Genomic DNA, 19,902 nt, shown 5'->3' with positions numbered 1-19,902 from the left:
AACCCTGAGAATATTATGTAGGTACTTTTATAACCATTTGAAATGTAACCATTTAAAACTATAAAAAAAACATTCATAGGCCAGATTGGTCCCATAAGCTGTACTCTGTCAACTTCTCTATAGTAAATCATTCACAATGTCCAGGATACAATCCAACGTTACCAGACATATAAACAATATTTTTAAAATAGGGAAATATAAACCATATTCATAAGAAAAATAGTCAAGGTGATGATCCCAAGATGACCCAGATACTGGAATAAGAAAGCAAGGATTTAAGGGTATCTACTATAAAAGTTAAAAGACACAAATGAAAATATGCCTCTAACAGACAGATAGGAAATCTCAGAAGAGAAAGAGATATTATAAAATAGAATATTCGAACCTCAAAATTCCCAAACCTGAGTCTCAACTCAGACAGCTTTTAGTTTCTTGGTAATTTTTTCATGATGCTTTTGTAATACTACCCTAAAGTGCCCCAGGAGAGAGTTGAGAAACTACAGAGAAACTCCAGATCTACTCTTCAATATTCAAGCTGAGGTCTATCTTTATGAAATTGGTAGGAAGGAAAGAGAGAGACAGAAAAAGGCTTGGAGAGATACACAGAGACAGAAAGAGAGGCAGAGAGAAGGAAAGAGAAAATTCAATACCTACAGATTAAGATTTTACCAAAATAAAATATGATAAGTGATAACATCATATTTATTTTTATCCTGTTTTTTGTACTTTAAGTTCATTCAAATTAACTATTGCTGTGCTTGCACCAATCGTGGGGTTGACAGGTGTTATATTCTTTTATACTAGTGGGGTGAAAAAAGGAAGTATCTTAAAATGTTACATTAATCATAAGACAGTGAAAATTAGGTGATTCCCAAAAGTGAAATTCTAAGCTTATTAGTAGCAGGAAATTGTTAGAAATTAAGTTTGGCACTAAAAGTTTACATTTTTTCCTCTTAAGACTTTAAACAAAAAGTCTCCCACTTTTAAACAGTGTCTCCCTTTTATCCTATGCTTTTTTCCTCCAAAACTGGATGGAAAAGATAGCTATTTAATTTTAGAAGTAAGTAACAATCAGGAAAAGAAATGTCAGAAGTTTGCTTTTTTAAATGCAAGAAGGTAAAATATTCATTCAAATTCTAACCAAACAGTACAATTCCGAAATGATAAATAAAATCCACAGAGACAATTCCTCATCTAAAAAAAGTTTACCTTGCAATCAATGAGCAGTTGTGAATCATGTTCTTTTCAACAAAGATACCTTGGGATTCATCAGTTTCGACTATTCGCCCATCCTGATACCATAACACTTGCATGTCTTGATCAATATATGAAGCCATGCACTGGAAAGGAAGGCTGTCTCCTTCAAACACAACTTGACGATGAGATGGAGTCATGTAGAAAGATGGTAATTCAAGGGGAGGATCTAGAGACAGTAAAATAAAGACTCAGTTAACAAATACAATACTATATTCACACTCCAAAATTTAAAATTATAGAAATTCTAATTGAAATTAAAAAAATGGAAAAACAAATTCCACAGTAATCAGCATTCTAATGTCAGTATCAACAAAGCTATTACTGAATTAAGAGGGTCCAAGATGAAACCACCATTAAGTAAAATTAAAATGAAACCATTTCATATCAACTTTTACAAAGCTGATATATTTCCTTCTAGTAAGAAAAATAAAAGAGAGAAATTTTAACTACATATGCAAAAATGTACACAAATCTCTTGGCTCATTAAAAGCCTTTAAAATATTTAGTCCCTTTGTCTAACACAATAATTCTACTTTTAGTAGTATTCTATCCTAAATAGCTAATATGTAAAGATGTACACAAGGAAATTAATCCTTTGAATGTTTATGGAGTGAGAAATTATTAACCTAAATATGCAGTAATAATGAAATTGCTATGGCTACATCTCTGTAATGAAAAAATAAAAGTTATGGCCACATCTATATAATGGATTGGTATGCATCTTTTATATGATGAGGAAACAAGTTTACACCATTTCCAGTTACAAAAGGTTACAAAATAACATTAGAGTATGATATTTTGGACAAAACATAATAAAAAGGTATAGAAGATGATACACCAAGGTATCCTTGACATTAGCTACCTATGAGTGATAAGAATGTAAGTATGGGTTTTGTTTTTTTCTTCTTTTAGTTTTTCATTTTTTCCCCCAGCTTTATGGAGGTATAACTGACAAAACTATAAGTTACTTAAACTGTACACCAAGGTAATTTGATATACGTATACATTATTTCTTTTCATAAATCTTTAATCCAATGAGCATATTTTACATGTGAAACAATAATGATAATAAAAATAAAAGGAAAAAACTGATACAGTTGTCTATTTTCAAACACCAAGACTAAACTAGAACCTATCTCTATCATTTTAAGGACTGTTTTTGGTTTATGTTTTTGTTTTCTGTTTTTTGTTTTTCATTTAGCACATGGTAAATGTGTTATTTCCCTCAAGCCTTCAGATAGTCTTAAAAATCATGATTTTCAATAGCTGCATACTATTTCACTGAATTGATGTGTCATAATTAAACCAATGCCCTATTTTTGAGAATTTAGGATATGTTCACAAAGTCTGAAGATTTACATACATAGGTGATGATTTCTTAAGAATTAACCCCTACATGCAGAATTACTATATGAAGTTGTATCAATTCTTTAAGAACACCAATACATATTGCCAAACTATCCTTCAAAAAGGCTGTATCAATTCATACCCCACCAACAAAGTGTGACTGTATCCTGAGATTTTATTACTATCAACAAATTCCTGATTTGCTGTTAGAAAATCTGAAGATCTATACTATTTATTGAAACTGGACTTCATGAAGAAAGCTGTTCAGAACCTAAGAACTTTAAACACCAATCAAAAATTGTTTTTTAATCCAGCTGACTTGTCAGCAAAAACTAAATATTATCAAATCCATGAAGACTGACAGTTGTAATCAGTCCCAATGTGTAAACAGAACTCTGCAGTTTGTCAGGAAAAACAAGATAGCAAGGAAAATACAGTTAACCCTTTCTCAGTTTGTCTTCCTTACCGCACGTCAACAACTCCTGCTTCACACCTGTGACTGGCTGGGCCTGAAGAGACTTAGGATAAACACACCGTGTGTCCCGTACCGTGATGTTTCTCTCCTTTACCCAGCGATGCATCCACAGTATGTTACAATCACACAGCAGATACTCAGTCTGAAATTCTCTGTAGCATACAAAATGCAATTTAGAGGTTATGGCGAATGAATTAAATAGCACTTTTGCTTCATGTTGGCTTACCCTTTGGGTGGCAAGCACATTCCTGCTCGCCCTTACCATGCTACAGCACATACTGTACCATCAACTGGTTATGGTCTCCTTTCCCTTGAGATGACGCCAAATGCCTGACCCCAGCTCCCTTCCCTGCTGATTCGGGGAGTGACTCCACTTTCGAAGTTGGTATGTGAACTAAATCTATTCCTCATCTATGTAATGAACTCCTGAAGCCCACGGTACTAGAATACCATATCCCCATCCTTTGTGTCTATCACACTTTTACCCTTTCATCCAGTCTGTGGCACAAATACTGGATCTTGAAGCCTTCCGCAATTTTTCCAGCATCACTGCCATGTTCTTGGCTTAAATACCTGCAAACTCTGTTAACTCTGGCAACATAAAGCAATATATGACTGTTTCACATGGTTATATTCTGTTTATCTGACTAGGATGACTGGCTGACTTCTAATTCCTAAGCACCACCTTCTGGTCAGTTTCCAGCACTATCAGTTATAAACACTGGCAATTTTGCCCAATTTTTGGATGAAAATACTTCCTACATTCCTGCTATCCAGGGTCTCAAAAGCCAGATTATTTTTACAGCCTTTATTTCCTAAACTTCACAGAAATGGTTGACATGAGCCCACTAAAAGGAGATGTTTTCACTAAAAAGCAGTTTTCTGGATAAGAACTGCAGCAGTACCAAAAAGACCAGATAGAGTTTGATGCAGTGTGATTCTAGAAGTACATACATATGTCTGCCATGATGAGGAACACCATGAGAGCCTAACCTATCAGCTACATCCCAATGAAACTGTTAAATGAGATTGAAATGATAAATTTAGAAAACGAAAGATGAGGAGGAGGGAAGAGAAAAAAGAAGGGGAGGGGAAGAGAAAAAAGGGAAGAAGTCAGCATACATCAAACAGAGACATCTGGCAGAGAAGACATTTTTCACTGGAAAAAGAGACTCAAGCCCATATGTTATAGACCATAAAAATTTGAAAAACATTATATTTAACTGTAATTCCAACAGAAATCATTATAACTTATACTCTGAAATATATTAAGGTTTATCTGAAAATACAGTTAGCTTCAAAAGTAACTCCTATACAATCTTGCACTTAATAAAACTGTGTTTTGGGGGGAAAAAAATCAGCCAGCTCTAAAGCTACAGAGAATTATGTAAATATGACCTTACACTGCCTTCATAAAGCAGGCATTCTATGTAAGCATGCCTAGAAATCTCAGTAATAAGTTGTGAATTCAGTTTGGGAATGGAGTTACGGGATAAAATTAAATCGCTAAAGCATAACATAGTCTTAACTATAAATTCTTCATAGGGAGGGAGGCATATTTTATACTTTGGGAATTTAATTAGCTGAACAAAATATTTTCTGATTTGGAAACACAAAGAGAAAAAATTACCAATTTATTTACTTTAAATATAAATTAGAGAGAGAGAGTAGTATTCTAAGGAGAAAATGGTTGTCCCAGCCTGAAACACATTATTAAGGTTTATGGTATGTTTTTCAATGTGAATGCAAGTTCTCAAGTGAGATTCTAATTACTGCAAAATCACAAGCTTTTCCTATGAAGTCTCTTAAGCCATATAATAACTTTTTAATTTTAAAACACTAAAATGTATTTACTAAAACAGGAGAAAAATTCTTACTTACAAAGATCGTAATGAGCCAAGATAATCAAAAGTTCCTTGAGATAATGATGAAAACAAATTCCCTGAAAGGTTTCTGGAAAAAAGGAAATAATTACACTTTAAGAAATGCTAACAATTATATATCATTTTATCTATTTTATATTTCCTAAAATGTCCTATCATTAACTACTGTTATAAAGAATTTATGAAAGTTGTTTTAAATTTTATGAAGAGAAACATCTAGTAAATATTTTCTCCAAAGTTGAAGAACAAAATTGTTCTTAACCTTATATAAAGCAGTAAACAAAATTATTTAAAATTACTGCTGGATAAGGATTTTTCTATCAAATATCATGTGAACCTCAAAGTTAACTTCCTGAACTAGATCTTTAGTCATACTCTCATTGCAACTAGAATTATTCTTCATATGTTCACTCAGTATCACATAAGAAAGCAAAAATTAAAAAAAACAAGGAAAAGGAGGGTCTGAAGGGCCAGCAACAGCTGACAGTAACCCAGTAAAATACGTTGGCAGAGTGAAATGAGTCCAGGGTTTAAGACGAAAGACTTGGGATAGAATTCCGTGTTGGCTTTGGGCAAATTACTTAACCTCTCTTGTTTCTCCCTGTATCATGGCTTTAATAAATACCTAAACACTTGCAGAGTTTTGTATGAATTGTAGAACAACTTATGCTACAATATGAGTAGTTTGTTACACCCATCATGGTTTGACCAAATCATTTTTTGTGATTTTTTCCATGCTTGACTATAAGCTCCAGGAGAGGAAGGACTTGTGTGTCTTATTTACTGGGGTACCTCTGTCAGCTAGTAACAAACTGGGGTATATAGTAGGTGCTCAATTGTGGTGGCTGACTGTTCAGACCCCACCTTTAGGAGGCGCTAGCAAGGACTCTGGGAAAATGGCAGCATGATCCAACCATCACAAGATCTTTTCTGTGCCTATTGTAGTAACAAGAATGATAAAATTTTGGGACTTCCCTTGTGGCACAGTGGTTAAGAATCCGCCTGCCAATGCAGGGGACACAGGTTCGAGCCCTGGTCCAGGAAGATCCCACATGCCACAGAGCAACTAAGCCCGGGCACCACAACTACTGAGCCTGTGCTCTAGAGCCCGCAAGCCACAACTACTAAGCCCTCGTGCCACAGCACGCCTAGAGCCAGGGCTCCGCAAAAGAGAAGCCACTGCAATGAGAAGCCTGCACACCGCAACGAAGAGTAGCCCCTGCTTGCTGCAACTAGAGAAAGCCCGCATGCAACAACGAAGACCCAATTCAGCCAAAAATAAGTTTAAAAAAAAAAATTAAAAAAAAAAAAAAGAATGATAAAATTTGGACCTAGAATTCTCAAGGAAGAAGTCCTGAGACCTGCAAGGAGGCCTGCCTCTCCTCCAGAGTCTGAGTTTCATCCTTCAAGTGTGGAAGAAAGTGACAATTGGGTAGATGGATTCTCCAGTGAGGAGAGGAAAGAGAATTGATGGGGGAGAGGTCAGCTGTTACCATGACACCTGCAGCAACGTATTCCTGGATGGGAAGACTTAATATTACACAAACACCAATCCCTCACAAATTAATATACTGATATAATGGATTTCAGTAAGAACATCACTGGATTCATTTTTATTGTCTCAGGATTTTTTTGATAGAAAAAAGGCTGGATAAAATAATTTTGATCTTCATAAAAGAATTGCCTAGGAACTTAAACAAACAAAAAGAATACTTGTAAATCAAAAGAACCATGAAAGTGATGCCGTTTTCCTTTTTGGCCTATCAGAGTGAATACTGAATGTGGATTTTGAAAAGGGTACAGCTGATGGAGTGTAAATCACTGTAATGTTTTAAGAAAGTAACTTAGATGCAATTAAAATGAACAACTATACTTTTATGAAGGTACACTATGTGAAATTATATGACTTCTGGGATTTACTTTAAAATGTACGCAGGAAGACAAGAGATGTGAGGTATAACTAAAACAAGACTGGCTATGAGTTGCTAAGTGTTGAAACTGCTTCATGGGTCCATGGAGATTCCTTATACAATTACCTGTGATATTTTTTTAGATGTTTTGAAAGAGTCCATAGTAGTAAGTTGCAAATAAAAATATATTCTACAAATATAGGATTTAAGTATAAACAAAATAACTGCAGCTTACAGGGACCATTAGACTCTAATTACTAGGTAACTTTATTCTAATTATTAGGTATTATAAATTTTTTTTTTCCTTGGAAATCACAGAGGAAGCAATCACATTGGAGACAGACATGCCATCCTCTCAGTAAGTACCAACACAAACCAATTTTTCCTCCAGTGTTGGAACAGACTGCTATTTGTTTGGCTGGACACCTATGAAGTAACTGGCTTCGGCGGGTGGCCATAAAAACCTACACATACTTTAAAACATTAAAATCACATTCCAACTCTGAGGTGCTTACACCAAAAAAAACATAAGGAAACTGAGAATGACAACGTTCACAGCACAGACACTGCTCTTGTGTCCTAACGTAGTTTACTGAATGGGGTGGTAGGTGAATTATCCACCCACTTCCACTCATGTTGCTTCTTACTCTGTCAATTTTTCTTTACCTACTTTTTGCTACACAGATATATTTGTATTCCTGTAAGTTAAGTGTATATAATGCAGCATCTGTGTATATACAGGAATCTTTACCAGGGCAGATTTGTTAAAGGAGGAGGAAAGGAATCAGATAGTATCTACATTAACAGAGGAATAATTGACTAAATTATGATCTGTTCTATACTTGGAATGTTCTGTAGCTATTCACATGAACTAAATCAATATGTATTCTCTTGAAAAGATGTTAAGGATACGTCAGTAAAAAATTTTTTAAGTAAAATGTCGAATAGAGCACATTTTTAAAGCCCTATGTGAAAGCCTATACATTTGGGGAGGTGGGGGGACGATAGAAAAATCTGAGAATATATACACCAGTTAGTACATGCTATCTCAGAAGGGTGTGTCTGAAGTGATGAAGGGGAGATTTAACTTTTCCTTCATATCTCTCTATATGGTTTATTACTTAACAGCTTCAATAATTTTTAACTGTAAAAAGGAAGTTCTTATAAATCACTCACCTATTGTTTCTGATAGAAAAATATTAAAGGTATAATTTTCTTAGGGGAAAACAGGTTTTAAACTGGTCAACCTTCATAAAGAAAAAAAAGGAAACCTTTGCTTTTTTTGATCTCCTGACAATTTCTCTGTAAATTAACTTCCTAAGTGAAGGACAGAGACTTCACTGAAGTCCATTATTGGGTCCCCATCTTTGTCTGTCAGTTACTCCTAGGGTTACAATGGGAATCTCTGGGAGGATGGTTTCACTTCCCAGAATTTCTCCATCAATAAAGGCAGAGATCAATACGAAGAATTAATCAATTTTACCCACCACACCCAAGTCCACTGAATCCTCTGACGTATTTTTAAAAAGTCATTTTTGAATTTTTACACTGAATCGCCAAAGCCAAGATGTTTCGATATGATGAGAAGTGTGGGTGAGAATGCAACAGGGTGCCTGCCAAGGTTTCCAGCCCCCTTGGCTAAGAGGCCAAATCAGTCCGAGATCCCAAGTTCCAGGGTAACCCAGAAAGTTCAGCTGAAGAGGTAGCTGAGGAAATACCTAGAACAGTGATCCACTCTACACTGATTTCTTTTGTACACTTACTCTTTGGGGTGAGAAATAGTAATTAGGGAGCTCCTCTGATTCCTAACCTAAAAAATGTACTACATGAGGTGGATGGACCTAGAGTCTGTCATACAGAGTGAAGTAAGTCTGAAAGAGAAAAACAAATACCGTATGCTAACACATATATATGGAATCTTAAAAAAAAAAAAGGTCATGAAGAACCTAGGGGCAAGACGGGAATAAAGACGCAGACCTACTAGAGGATGGACTTGAGGATACGGGGAGGGGGAAGGGTAAGCTGGGACGAAGTGAGAGAGTGGCATATACACTACCAAATGTAAAACAGATAGCTAGTGGGAAGCAGCCGCATAGCACAGGGAGATCAGCTCAGTGCTTTGTGACCACCTAGAGGGGTGGGATAGGGAGGGTGGGAGGGAGAGGCAAGAGGGAACAGATATGGGGATATATGTATATGTATAGCTGATTCACTTTGTTATAAAGCAGAAACTAACACACCATTGTAAAGCAATTATACTCCAATAAAGATGTTAAAAAAAAAATGTACTACATGTCCCTTAACTAATCAGATTCTCTTTTCCACCTGTTAGATTGAGAAAATGCTATTCTCCATGTCTGAAATACAAATTGTTATCAGCCTTCACAACCGGCATACAGCCTGGCTTAGAGAGCAGCCCACACAGAACACCCATTCAAAGTTTCCTGATCCACAGCTCTAGAACTATGTCAACCCAAATTATCACAAGCAACTCCATTGTAATGCATTCTTCAATGTTAAGAAGCTACCTCGATTGCCAATTTTTCTTAGAACAGTATTTAAAGGATATATCAGTTATAGTTCTATATAGGCCATATTGTTGCATTTAAGAGTCACCATCACCCTTTCTATTTCAGCCTTCTTGGACCCTGTGGAGGCCTGCTGGGAACAGGACTTCTAACAGGACAAATATGTCTGGAAGGCTGTGGTCCTAGGCCATTTTTGCTGGCTATAAGCGGGATCTACGGAACCAGAGGGAGCAAACAGCTCTCCTGAAAACTGAAGGTGTATATGCTCAAGATGAAACAATTCTATCTAGGCAGGAGATGTGCTTATGTGTGCAAAACAAAGAACAACACAGTAACTCCTGGTGGAAAACCTAACAAAACCAGAGTAATCTGGGAAAAGATAACTTATGCTTATGCAAACAGTGGCATCATGGTTCATGTTAAATTCCAAAGCAACCTCCTTGCTAAGGCCATTGGACACAGAATCCGTGTGACACTATACCCTTCGTGGATTTAAACTTAATGAAAAGTTTAAATATAAATATATAGTTTATAAATATATAAAACTGTGGACTTGTTTTCTTAAAAAAAAAAAAGAGCCACCATCATCTATTATTACATGGGCTACAAAATCATCTCAATCAATCTCAAAGTAGGAAACGTGGTAGTGCTATTTCTATGTTTTAATGATTCACCTGGATATATGTCCACTGTGTTCCATGACCTGTAAATTCTCACAAGTATCAGAGAATTGGTAAAAATGTAAGTGACAACCCAAGCTCTAAAACTTCCAAAAATGTTTGCTTTTAAGGCAGGAGGCAAATAATAATAATAATAATAATAGTAAGCATATAGTAACTTGCCTTAATGTAAGCACTGTCCCACACAGCTCTTTTGCCTAAAGAACATTTGCTGATGGGTCAAAAATCCCAGGACCAAAGCTACATATCCATCTGAAACTAAAGTCAAGAAAATGGTCAAAAAACTTCAGACTCCCTTTTTCATTATTTGATTCATAGCTACCCAAAAATATAACAAATTTTCTCCATAAATGTCTCATTTTGCCAATTCTTATGCATTCCTTAAAACCAAAAATATAAAACTCTCGAGATAATAAAAGCACTGAAATGAAATTGTTTGTAATCCAGCTACAAAAAAACCGTAATTGATTTAATTAATTTCTCGCTATGAGTAAAGCTGTACACCAAATCAATCTTTTGTTTAAAAACATAAACTTGGCCATCTATCTTTCCTCCAGAATTAAAGGGCACACTGAAAAATACAAATTTGCTGACTAAGAAGCAGGAGTAACTTTATTCTGTTCTGGCAAGTGATTTGGAGACCCCTCCCTTACTGTATAGATGAAATGATCTCACTACTTAAGCTGCTATAGCTTTTTCAAAGTTAACTTGAATGAAACAGAAGAAACATTCTAAAAAGCTATAAAGAGAAAGAACCAGGAATAGGTGATCTCAATACTAGAACTTCTACCCCTAAATCCTGCATTTCACCCTGCACCCTATTTCTAGATTGCTCTTCTCTAAATCATGATTTTATGCCATTTTCCCACATCAATGTCTTTCAGTGGCTTCCTAGGGTTGAATGAGTTCTAAGCTTCAGTCTGCTTTTCATATGGTCTTGTATAAAGCTCTATTACAGATAACTGAACTTACTTCTAGTTACTCTCAGAGTCTATTTTAAAAATAAAATTAAAATATATTTGATGGCATATACAAAGTTCTGCACTTATATTAGATATACATTATAAGATATAGGTATAGAGAATTCAAATGCTAATTAATCCTTATAATAACTTTGAGGTATTATTCATCTTTATTTATTAATTACTTACTTTACTTACTTACTTTATTAATCTACTTTTTCATCTGAAAAAGAGAAAAGCTAAACAACTCACCTATAATCACAAGGTCAGGGGTGTGATTCAGATGGTCATTTTACTCATAAGACCAATGGCCTTCACCTTGACAAACTGGCCTTGCTCTTATTTCTACCTCCTTTTATCATTTGCTTGACTTCTTTTCCTTTCTAACGATCTGCACCATCAGCTCAAGTTTCACCTCTTCCAAGAAATTTTCCCAAAGTGGCAAAGCTTTGATCATGTCTCTCAATGTGGACATGTTCCCTGGGGTATATACTACAGTGTGTGTGTGTGTGTGTGTGTGTGTGTGTGTGTGTGTGTGTGTGTGTGTGTGTGTGTGTGTGTGTGTGTGTGTGTGTGTGTGTGTGTGTGTGTGTGTGTGTGTGTGTGTGTGTGTGTGTTGGGACGGAGGATATAATGCATTGTTATGTTCTATGACATTATATCTCCATGATTAAATTTCCAGCTCCTTATCTCCTACCACTTCTGTAACCTCTACAGTTGTTATTTTAATATTAAACATATAGGTGGTCATAAAAATTTGGGTACTGGTTCAAATGCTTCCTTGTATTATAAAATGAAAGAAAGAGGTACTTACAGCCTCACCAGATTGGTGAGTCCTCGGAATATGTCTGCATTCAGACACCCTATTCGATTGTTTGTCAGATCCCTAGAGAGAAAGGGAAAAAGTGTCTTCAATTAGTTCTCTGGGTTAATGAAGCTTTCATAGATTCAATATTCAAGAATGGCACCCAGGTATCACACAAGTCCTATCTTTTAAGCATCTCTGAAATATTCACCTATCTCAAGTGCAGCACTGAGAGAAGAAATAATCCTTGCTTTCACTTACTTCTGGCACGTACAGGCTAAACGCTGTTTAATTACAGCGTCCTTGGTATTTCAAGCATTTACTCCTGTAAAATGACTCAAGATAAAACCGAAGTAGTAAAAATGAGACTCTATCTTACTGTCTGTGATGATCTACACAGCTAATCATGCTAGGTTAAGTTAGGGAACACAGCCTGATCTCAGGCAACATCCAACGGACAATGGGTAAAAGGGCAAATTACCAAAATGCCAAAACTTTTATTTCCTCAAGAACATCTGAAACTTAATGCTTTCTAATTTCATTCCTTAAATACTCAGAAGTTTTGACCGTAATGAAAAAAACAACTGAGTTAGCTTTTACTTTACAGATCTGTTATTTATGCTCCAAGTCAAATTACTCTATAACTATATCTAGGTAATGGCCCATTTTTTCCAGTCACTCCTAACTTTGATAGTTCCTATCAAATGTTACTTTCTATCCATTTTCTTCTTCTCATCAAGCCATGAAACTTTTTTCCTTTTATCTGTGTGATAATTTTAGTAAGTATTTTGTTCTATCTTTCTACACTATTTTTCTTCACACCAAGCACAGGGAATACAATTTTACATTTCAATCAGATTACATTTTAATTGGGAGATAACTGAGAATTTCTTCAAATGAGACAGCATGGCTTGCAACATTTTCCATCAGTGGATTTAGTATGAAAGCCCTAAAACAATTAATCTTAGTTTTTCTCAGTTGTTAGGTTTGGAATTATTGATCATTTTGAATTTCAATAAAAGAACTAAAACAAACTTTCTAAACCAAATTTAAAAAATATTTTTATCATATTTTCTTCAATGCCCATATTATTCTCTGTAATAGAAAAGCATATATTCTTTGAATTTCACTCTGAGTTACTCTTTAGAGACTTGTACCACCCATTTCTAAATTAAAACTGTCAGATTCTAAATTGTATACCTGGTAATGGGAAAAAAAATGTATTAGTCTGATAGAAATTACAAAGACTTTGTATTTGAATCCGGTACCTACTCATTAACTTTTTCCTCTAGATATTTCAAAAGCTAGTTTAGGTAATCCTGGCTTTCAAAAATTTCATAGCACTGCCTTCCCTTTCTTATGGAAACTTTTGATTAAAAAAAAAAATCTTAAGCAATGCAAGTCTTTATCTGCATTCGCTGTGCTCCAGCTCCTCAGAATATTAACGCTAAGTATTTAATCGTGTGGGACTTTTTTTAAATTCCAGCTGATTTTCCTCTATTTCTGGGTTTTACTGTTTAAGAAAATTAGGCATCATCTTGTGAAGTGTTGCTTAAACAAGCATTTCTGTGCTCTATTCATTATCTTGTCTCAATTCTGAGCTTTAAATGGTGTAACTACCACTGATTCTTTGGGAAACAATTTCATTACAGCTATACCTATTTAAAATGGAATTTAGGTATTGGTAATGGGTTTTCATTTGAATTGAGAATCAGCTTGAATTTGTTGATAAAGCAAAGGAGAAACTGAATGGGTCTGGGTTTTACCTACTTCTGGTAGTTTATTCTTCAGAAAGCCACTTAATATTCCTGATCCAAATTATCTATAAAATAAAGGCAAAGGCATGAGACACTTACAAAAATACTTTACACGTGGCTGCCGAGTGAGATGCACAATTGAAATGAATGAATGATTTAAGGCCTCATAAGGAAAACTGCCTGTAATCTAGAAGCAACTGGCAGAATATCTTTATATCTCATTGAGTTTACGTATAGGACTCTCTCAGCTTATAAGCTGTATACCGTAAGTTCAATTACAAGTTAGCTGTTTGGAATTAAGAATGCATTTTCTAGTGGGAAGAACATTATAAATGACAATTACCTTCCTAGGCAAGAACACAAGAGACTACTTAATGTGTAATGCAATGAAAAAATGCTAAGGCAACATCTGGGACAATAATAGTAATTAAGTTAAGTGCTACTGAACACGAATTATATTTATTTATTTTGGATAGCAGTACTTGAAAAATTATTCACTGAAGGATAAAGAACTGGATGGAGAACCTAAAATATTCTATAGTATCCTTGAAACATCCTGATGAACCTGCTTTTTATTAACAGTCAAGTTTCATTCAATCTCTACCTTGACATGGAGATATTATCAGTATTAATCTCCCTATTACCAGAAAACAGGACACAGTGGTGTGGATCACAGAAGGAGAGAATGAGTGGACTTGTCTGGACATATGATGCCACATCCCTCTCTCCTTTTGGAAAAACGAGTTGGAAGGAAAAATATTCTAGAAGTTCTCTAACTTGAGCATCAAAATCACTAGGAGGGACTGTGGAAACAAAGGTGGTTTAGCCTCAGCCCCAGAGTTTGATAGGGTAGGTCTAGTACCTACACTCCTGCTCCCCACATGAGGACTCACATTCCTTCCAAACATGATGTCAGTTTGCCCCAGTAAGAAACAAGAAAATGACTCATTGTTATACATCGAGCTCAGTTAGCTGCTGCCCCTCCACTCCCTAATGACTGTTTCTGGAGATGCATGTAGCCTATTGATGGCCGTGTTCCGTGCCCCTGCCTGTGTCAGTATGGCTGAGTCCTAACAGCTTCAAAGACTCTTAGCAGCTGAACTCCAGCTACTGTTCCTTCCCTCCGGAAGTATATTCCAATTCCATATTCAGGTTCTTGGTCGGTATATACAATTCCACTGAACTGCAAACCTTCCAAGCAGTTCCTGAGTTACCTTTGTATCTCTAGAGCCTAGCTCACTACTGGGCACACAGGATAGAAGCAATGAATTTTTTTGTAACTGAATTGATGCTGATCTCTGTCTTCCCACTTCGATTACATGGCTATACCTGGTTGATACAATTCAATACTTTTACTGAACTCTGAACCCAGCTTGATCCACTGCAACTGACACCACAAATCTCATCACGTCAACGCCACAATGAAAAAGCTCTGCCAGTCCCTACTGTCTAACATATAGATTCCAAATTCTTCAACATGGCAGGAGAGCATCAAAAGCCTAGTTCCTCCCTGACCAGCCTTACCTCCCAACGTTCTTTTCCCCCTTTCTACTTGAAGCTCTGGCCAAAGGACATGTTCTTTCACACCGATGTCCACTCTGCTTAGGATGCTCGTTCTGTTATTCTTCAATATGTATTCACCCGTCAGGGGCAAGGTCAAATCTAACAGCTGGCCACTCTCATGGCAGGTCATTCCCCTCTAAGGTGGTCCCCCTCCTTTCCCTGGCAGATTACTATCATTATTATTTAGGATGTATTTGCATTATCTATTTGCCCCCAAGAGTCTGTGAGCTCTTCCAGAGAAGTCAGAGCATAGTAAGTAGCCCGCACTTAGTAAATGCATTTAGAAGGAATAAAGGGGGGTGGGACAGTCCACATGGCTTGAGCATAGGGTGACCTCTCATATGTGAGCATGTTCACACAGCAACCGTGACATGGGCACAGTAAGGGGAGCAGGGGTGTTTAGCTTCAGAAATAATAAAAACTGGTCTTTAGGTTTTGAAATGATAATACATAGAGAAAATATATGGAAAAATGGCAAGATTTTAAATCGTTAATAGAAAGGGGCCTCAATTTTTAGGGCATTTACAATAGATTGTTTAAATGTATTCATAACTTGAAAATCATCTACAGATTATGTCAGCTGGCAAAGCCAACATCATGATTTTATTACCGTAAGAGGGATGCAACCATCTATCACCAAACAAATCAAATTACTGTATAAATAAACTGCCTTCTAAGCTACTTACACTAAACACTGTTTCTCTATCTAGGACCTGGCTAGATGAACTTCTAAAAATTATTAAAAAGCCACTTTTTTATCGTGTTAAAGTTTAAAGTAGGTTAACAGTTACTTATAACGGTTCAAACTCGTAAGTCAGCAATTCAAACACTTACAATCTTTTTAGCGATGACAGTCCCCAAAAGGCACCTGGATCTATACTACTAATAAGATTGTTTCGGAGGTCCCTGTTAAAAATAAAATAAAAGTTATTTACATCTTGACACTGTAAGAAATATTTAGGCAACTGCACCTATCTGCTATACAGAAAACAACGATAACAATAATAATAATGGGAGGAAACTGAAGCCAAAAAGGTTAAGCCAAAATCACCCCAGCAGTAGAGCCAGAATTCAAAATCAAGAAGTCTGGTTCTGAAGCCATTGTTTTGGTCAATATAAGAATAAAGGTATATGTCAAAAAGATTTGTGTCCTAATATTATTCCAATTCAAAGTTATGACTAAACTACAATCTTACACATTATTTCTACAATCTCTTCCTTAGTATGCCACACTTCAGTTATCAAAATAAATCAGACTATATTTGTCACAAGCATAATTAAATTTTTTTAAACCATTTTCAAAAATATACACTCTAAAATTCATGTCATTTGGTTGTTCATATTTTTTTCCTCCCCAGGCTTCCATGGCTAGGTTTTCTATAAAACAACATGTTAATTCACAAAATACAGCTCAAAGCAATGATCCACTAGCTCCCTATACAATGGCATCTGATAGCAGTCACAACTGACAGCAGTCCCCTGCTTATCCATGGGGGATACATTCCAAGACCCCCAGTGGATGCCTCAAACTGAAAATAGTACCAAACCCTACGTATACTATGTTTTTTTCCCTATACATACCTATGGTAAAGTTTAATTTATAAATTAGGCACAGTAAGAGATCAACAACTAATTAAATAGAACAATTATAACAATATGTTATAATAAAAGTTATATAAAATTGGTCTCTCTTGCTCTCTCAAAGTATCTTATCATATAAATGTATTGCCTTTTCCATCTTAACTAAGGGCTTAATACACACTGTGGCCATAACTTTTGCCAAGTGAGGTATGACAACAAAACTAGTACAAATTTTCTTCCCTTTTCACAATTTCAAGGAGAGAAGATTCATTCTTACCATGAATCTAATCAACCTCAGCATACAATTTTTTTCCTCTCCTTATTAAAGTCAAGAACTTTCACCTTTTTACTTAAAGGAAGCACCTTACAGCTTCTCTTTAGCACATCCAAACTGCCAGCATCAGTATTCTCATGCTTTGGGGACGTTATTAAGTAAAACAAGGGTGACTTGAACACAAGCACCGTGAAACCTCAACAGTGGATCTGATACCCGGGATAGCTACTAAGTGACTCATGGGCAGGATATGCTGGACAAAGGGTTGATTCACATCCTGGGTGGGATGGCGCAAGATTTCATCACACTACTCGGAAGAGTGTGTAATTTAAAACGTAGGAATTGTTTATTTCTGGAATTTTCTGTTTAATATTCTCTGACTGTGGTTAACCATAGGTAAATGAAACCACGGACAGCAGAGCCTCGGATGGGGTGGGGTGTCTTCTGTATCCCCATTCTTCTCCAGGGCTCGGCTCTCCCATGCCAGCACACTACCACTGGGGGCACCAGTGAGCGTCACAGCCAGATCCCTCCTCCAGGGTGGATGTGGACCACCTGCTAAGGCGCTGCTGTCCTCTGGGTGCCTGGGCTCTGCTGAGACTCCCCAGTTGCCCCATACAAGCGTCCAGCTAACCTCTGTAGAGAGCTGATCATCAGCCACAGGAGTGCTGAGAAAGAAGCAGAACAGTAGCCCACTTCCCACACGCCTGCCAGTGGCTGACCCACAGTTCAGCTCTGCTAGACACCCAAGGTAGGCCCATTCATCAGGACTCACTCGTAACCTTGCCCAATGGAGGCTTGAGTGGCCTCTGGTCATCTCTCAGAATGCCTCAGGTCAGACTGTGAACAGAAACTCTTTCCAATTTCTCTTCTTCTGGGAGTCTTTCCAGAACAATGGCAACATTGCCTCCTCCGTGTGTGAGCTTCTGACGCCAATCCTCGTAATTATCCATCATTGTCCTCATAATTATTCAGCTTAGGGATACACATGGAGTTGGTGAAACAATACAGAAATGCAGAGCAGTGTTGTGTGAAAGGAGAGAAGGTTAGCACTCCCCTTGACAAGGATGGAAGAGGCCTTCGGGCCTGACAACATGCATACGGTTAAGGCATTGCCACCTACTTCGTGGCATCTAACCACTGTTTTTGTCATACAGAGTGAAGTAAGTCGGAAAGAGAAAAACAAATACCGTATGCTAACACATATATACGGAATCTTAAAAAAAAAAAAAAAAGGTCATGAAGAACCTAGGGGCAAGACGGGAATAAAGACGCAGACCTACTAGAGAATGGACTTGAGGATACGGGGAGGGGGAAGGGTAAGCTGGGACGAAGTGAGAGAGTGGCATATACACTACCAAATGTAAAACAGATAGTTAAGTGGGAAGCAGCCGCATAGCACAGGGAGATCAGCTCAGTGCTTTGTGACCACCTAGAGGGGTAGGATAGGGAGGGTGGGAGGGAGCCGCAAGAGGGAGGAGATATGGGGATATATGTATATGTATAGCTGATTCACTTTGTTATAAAGCAGAAACTAACACACCATTGTAAAGCAATTATACCCCAATAAAGATGTTAAAAAAAAAAGAAATGCAGAGCAAAGCGCAATGCAAACCCAGGGTGGCAGGTACCTCCCCGGGTTCTTTAGTCCCTCACTTAAGTTGAGAATTAAAAGGCCTTTCTGAAAGTAGATTCTGGACCACTGGTGCCGCCTGTTATCACAACACTGAGGTGATGTGTCTCAGGATCTTTTATAATTATTGCACCATCATGGCCATTCTAGCCTGTGAGAAGCAGCCTAAATTCTCAATAGCAAATCCTCAGTTTGCTTTCTCAAGCATCCAACTTGTCTACTTGTGCTTAAGAAAAGGACACTGAGGAAGGCTTACTGCAGTGAGCACAGATCCACATGTTTCCTCCCAATAATGAGGGAGGCACATTCAATTTTACTGACACCAGCTAATGAAAACTAACCATTGTATGGCCTGCTTCATTACTTGCTATTTTTTTCTAATGGCTCATTCTAACTATATCTAACTAATACAGACAAGCTACAAAGTTAGGGTTGGTTTCTGGACAGGTTTCCTGGCAATTTCACAAAAGCATCCTGATAAAACTGGCCCTCTGCTCCTCACAATGCTGGTAAGTCACTGCTGTAAACCCAGCACTCTCGATGTGCCATCAACCGTGGCTTCCAGCACTATCCATGCTGTTTCATACAAGGTGATACAGGTTGACCAGAAATTCTCGAGAATTCTCCTCTGGAAGCACAACCACAACCAGTGAATCCTGTGCACTTAAACGTCATGCCCACCAGCAAACTCTGTCCTGCCTTTTCCATGTCTCACTCCCATCCTAACACATCAGGCATTCTTCCCTAGCTGGATGCAGAATTGCAATCCTACTCCCGATCCTCCAAATCAGAGCCAGGTTCTTCTAAATAAAACTGAACCCTCGGGTACCTTGAAATTCTTTAAATAAAGGCAATGACTATTAAACATAGTATAAAATCTATGCTCTGATTACCATTACTAAATTAGTATTTCATTGACCCAAACTCAGATTTTATGTTCCACAAAGATGGGGCCTTTGGGAGGTGAACAGGTCATGAGAGCAGAGACTTCATGAATGAGGTTAGCGCCTTTGTAAAAGAGACCCAGAGAGCTCCCGCATCCCCTTCCGCCAGGTGAGTGAGGCTGCAGCAAAAAGACAGCCAACTAGGAAGTGGGCCCTCACCAGACACCGCATCTGCTGGTGCCTTGATCTTGGACTTCCCAGCCTCCAGAACCGTGAGAAATAAATTTTTGTTGTTTATAAGCCACCCAGCTTATGGTATCTTATTACAGCAGCCAGAATGAGCTTAGACAGATGATAAGTGGA

General features: G+C 37.2%; 1 protein-coding gene, 1 non-coding gene and 1 pseudogene across 5 annotated transcripts in view; 2 read left to right on the top strand and 1 right to left on the bottom strand.

The window, feature by feature from the left end:
* The window catches only part of ADGRA3 (adhesion G protein-coupled receptor A3), a 116,675-nt gene that overhangs the window by 54,687 nt on the left and 42,086 nt on the right, over positions 1-19,902 (bottom strand). For 3 of the 4 annotated variants that reach the window (XM_068543153.1, XM_068543151.1, XM_068543152.1), the window contains 5 exons: positions 16,002-16,073; positions 11,857-11,928; positions 4,961-5,032; positions 3,071-3,231; positions 1,210-1,423 (listed from right to left, as the gene is read on the bottom strand). In XM_068543153.1, coding sequence (XP_068399254.1) covers positions 1,210-1,423; positions 3,071-3,231; positions 4,961-5,032; positions 11,857-11,928; positions 16,002-16,073 — 591 coding nt within the window. Of the gene's footprint in view, positions 1-1,209; positions 1,424-3,070; positions 3,232-4,960; positions 5,033-10,242; positions 10,317-11,856; positions 11,929-16,001; positions 16,074-19,902 lie in introns of those variants that run through there. The other variant, XM_068543154.1, reaches the window with a different exon arrangement.
* LOC137763810 (large ribosomal subunit protein eL33 pseudogene) lies at positions 9,563-9,896 on the top strand (annotated as a pseudogene).
* Positions 18,046-18,171, top strand: LOC137764496 (U6atac minor spliceosomal RNA). Its single transcript, XR_011073999.1, has one exon. It is a non-coding gene; the product is annotated as a U6atac minor spliceosomal RNA (small nuclear RNA).

This window comes from Eschrichtius robustus, chromosome 4 (genome assembly GCF_028021215.1).
Source record: "Eschrichtius robustus isolate mEscRob2 chromosome 4, mEscRob2.pri, whole genome shotgun sequence".
Classification (NCBI taxonomy): domain Eukaryota; kingdom Metazoa; phylum Chordata; class Mammalia; order Artiodactyla; family Eschrichtiidae; genus Eschrichtius; species Eschrichtius robustus.
This window is presented reverse-complemented; position numbering and strand designations above follow the sequence as displayed.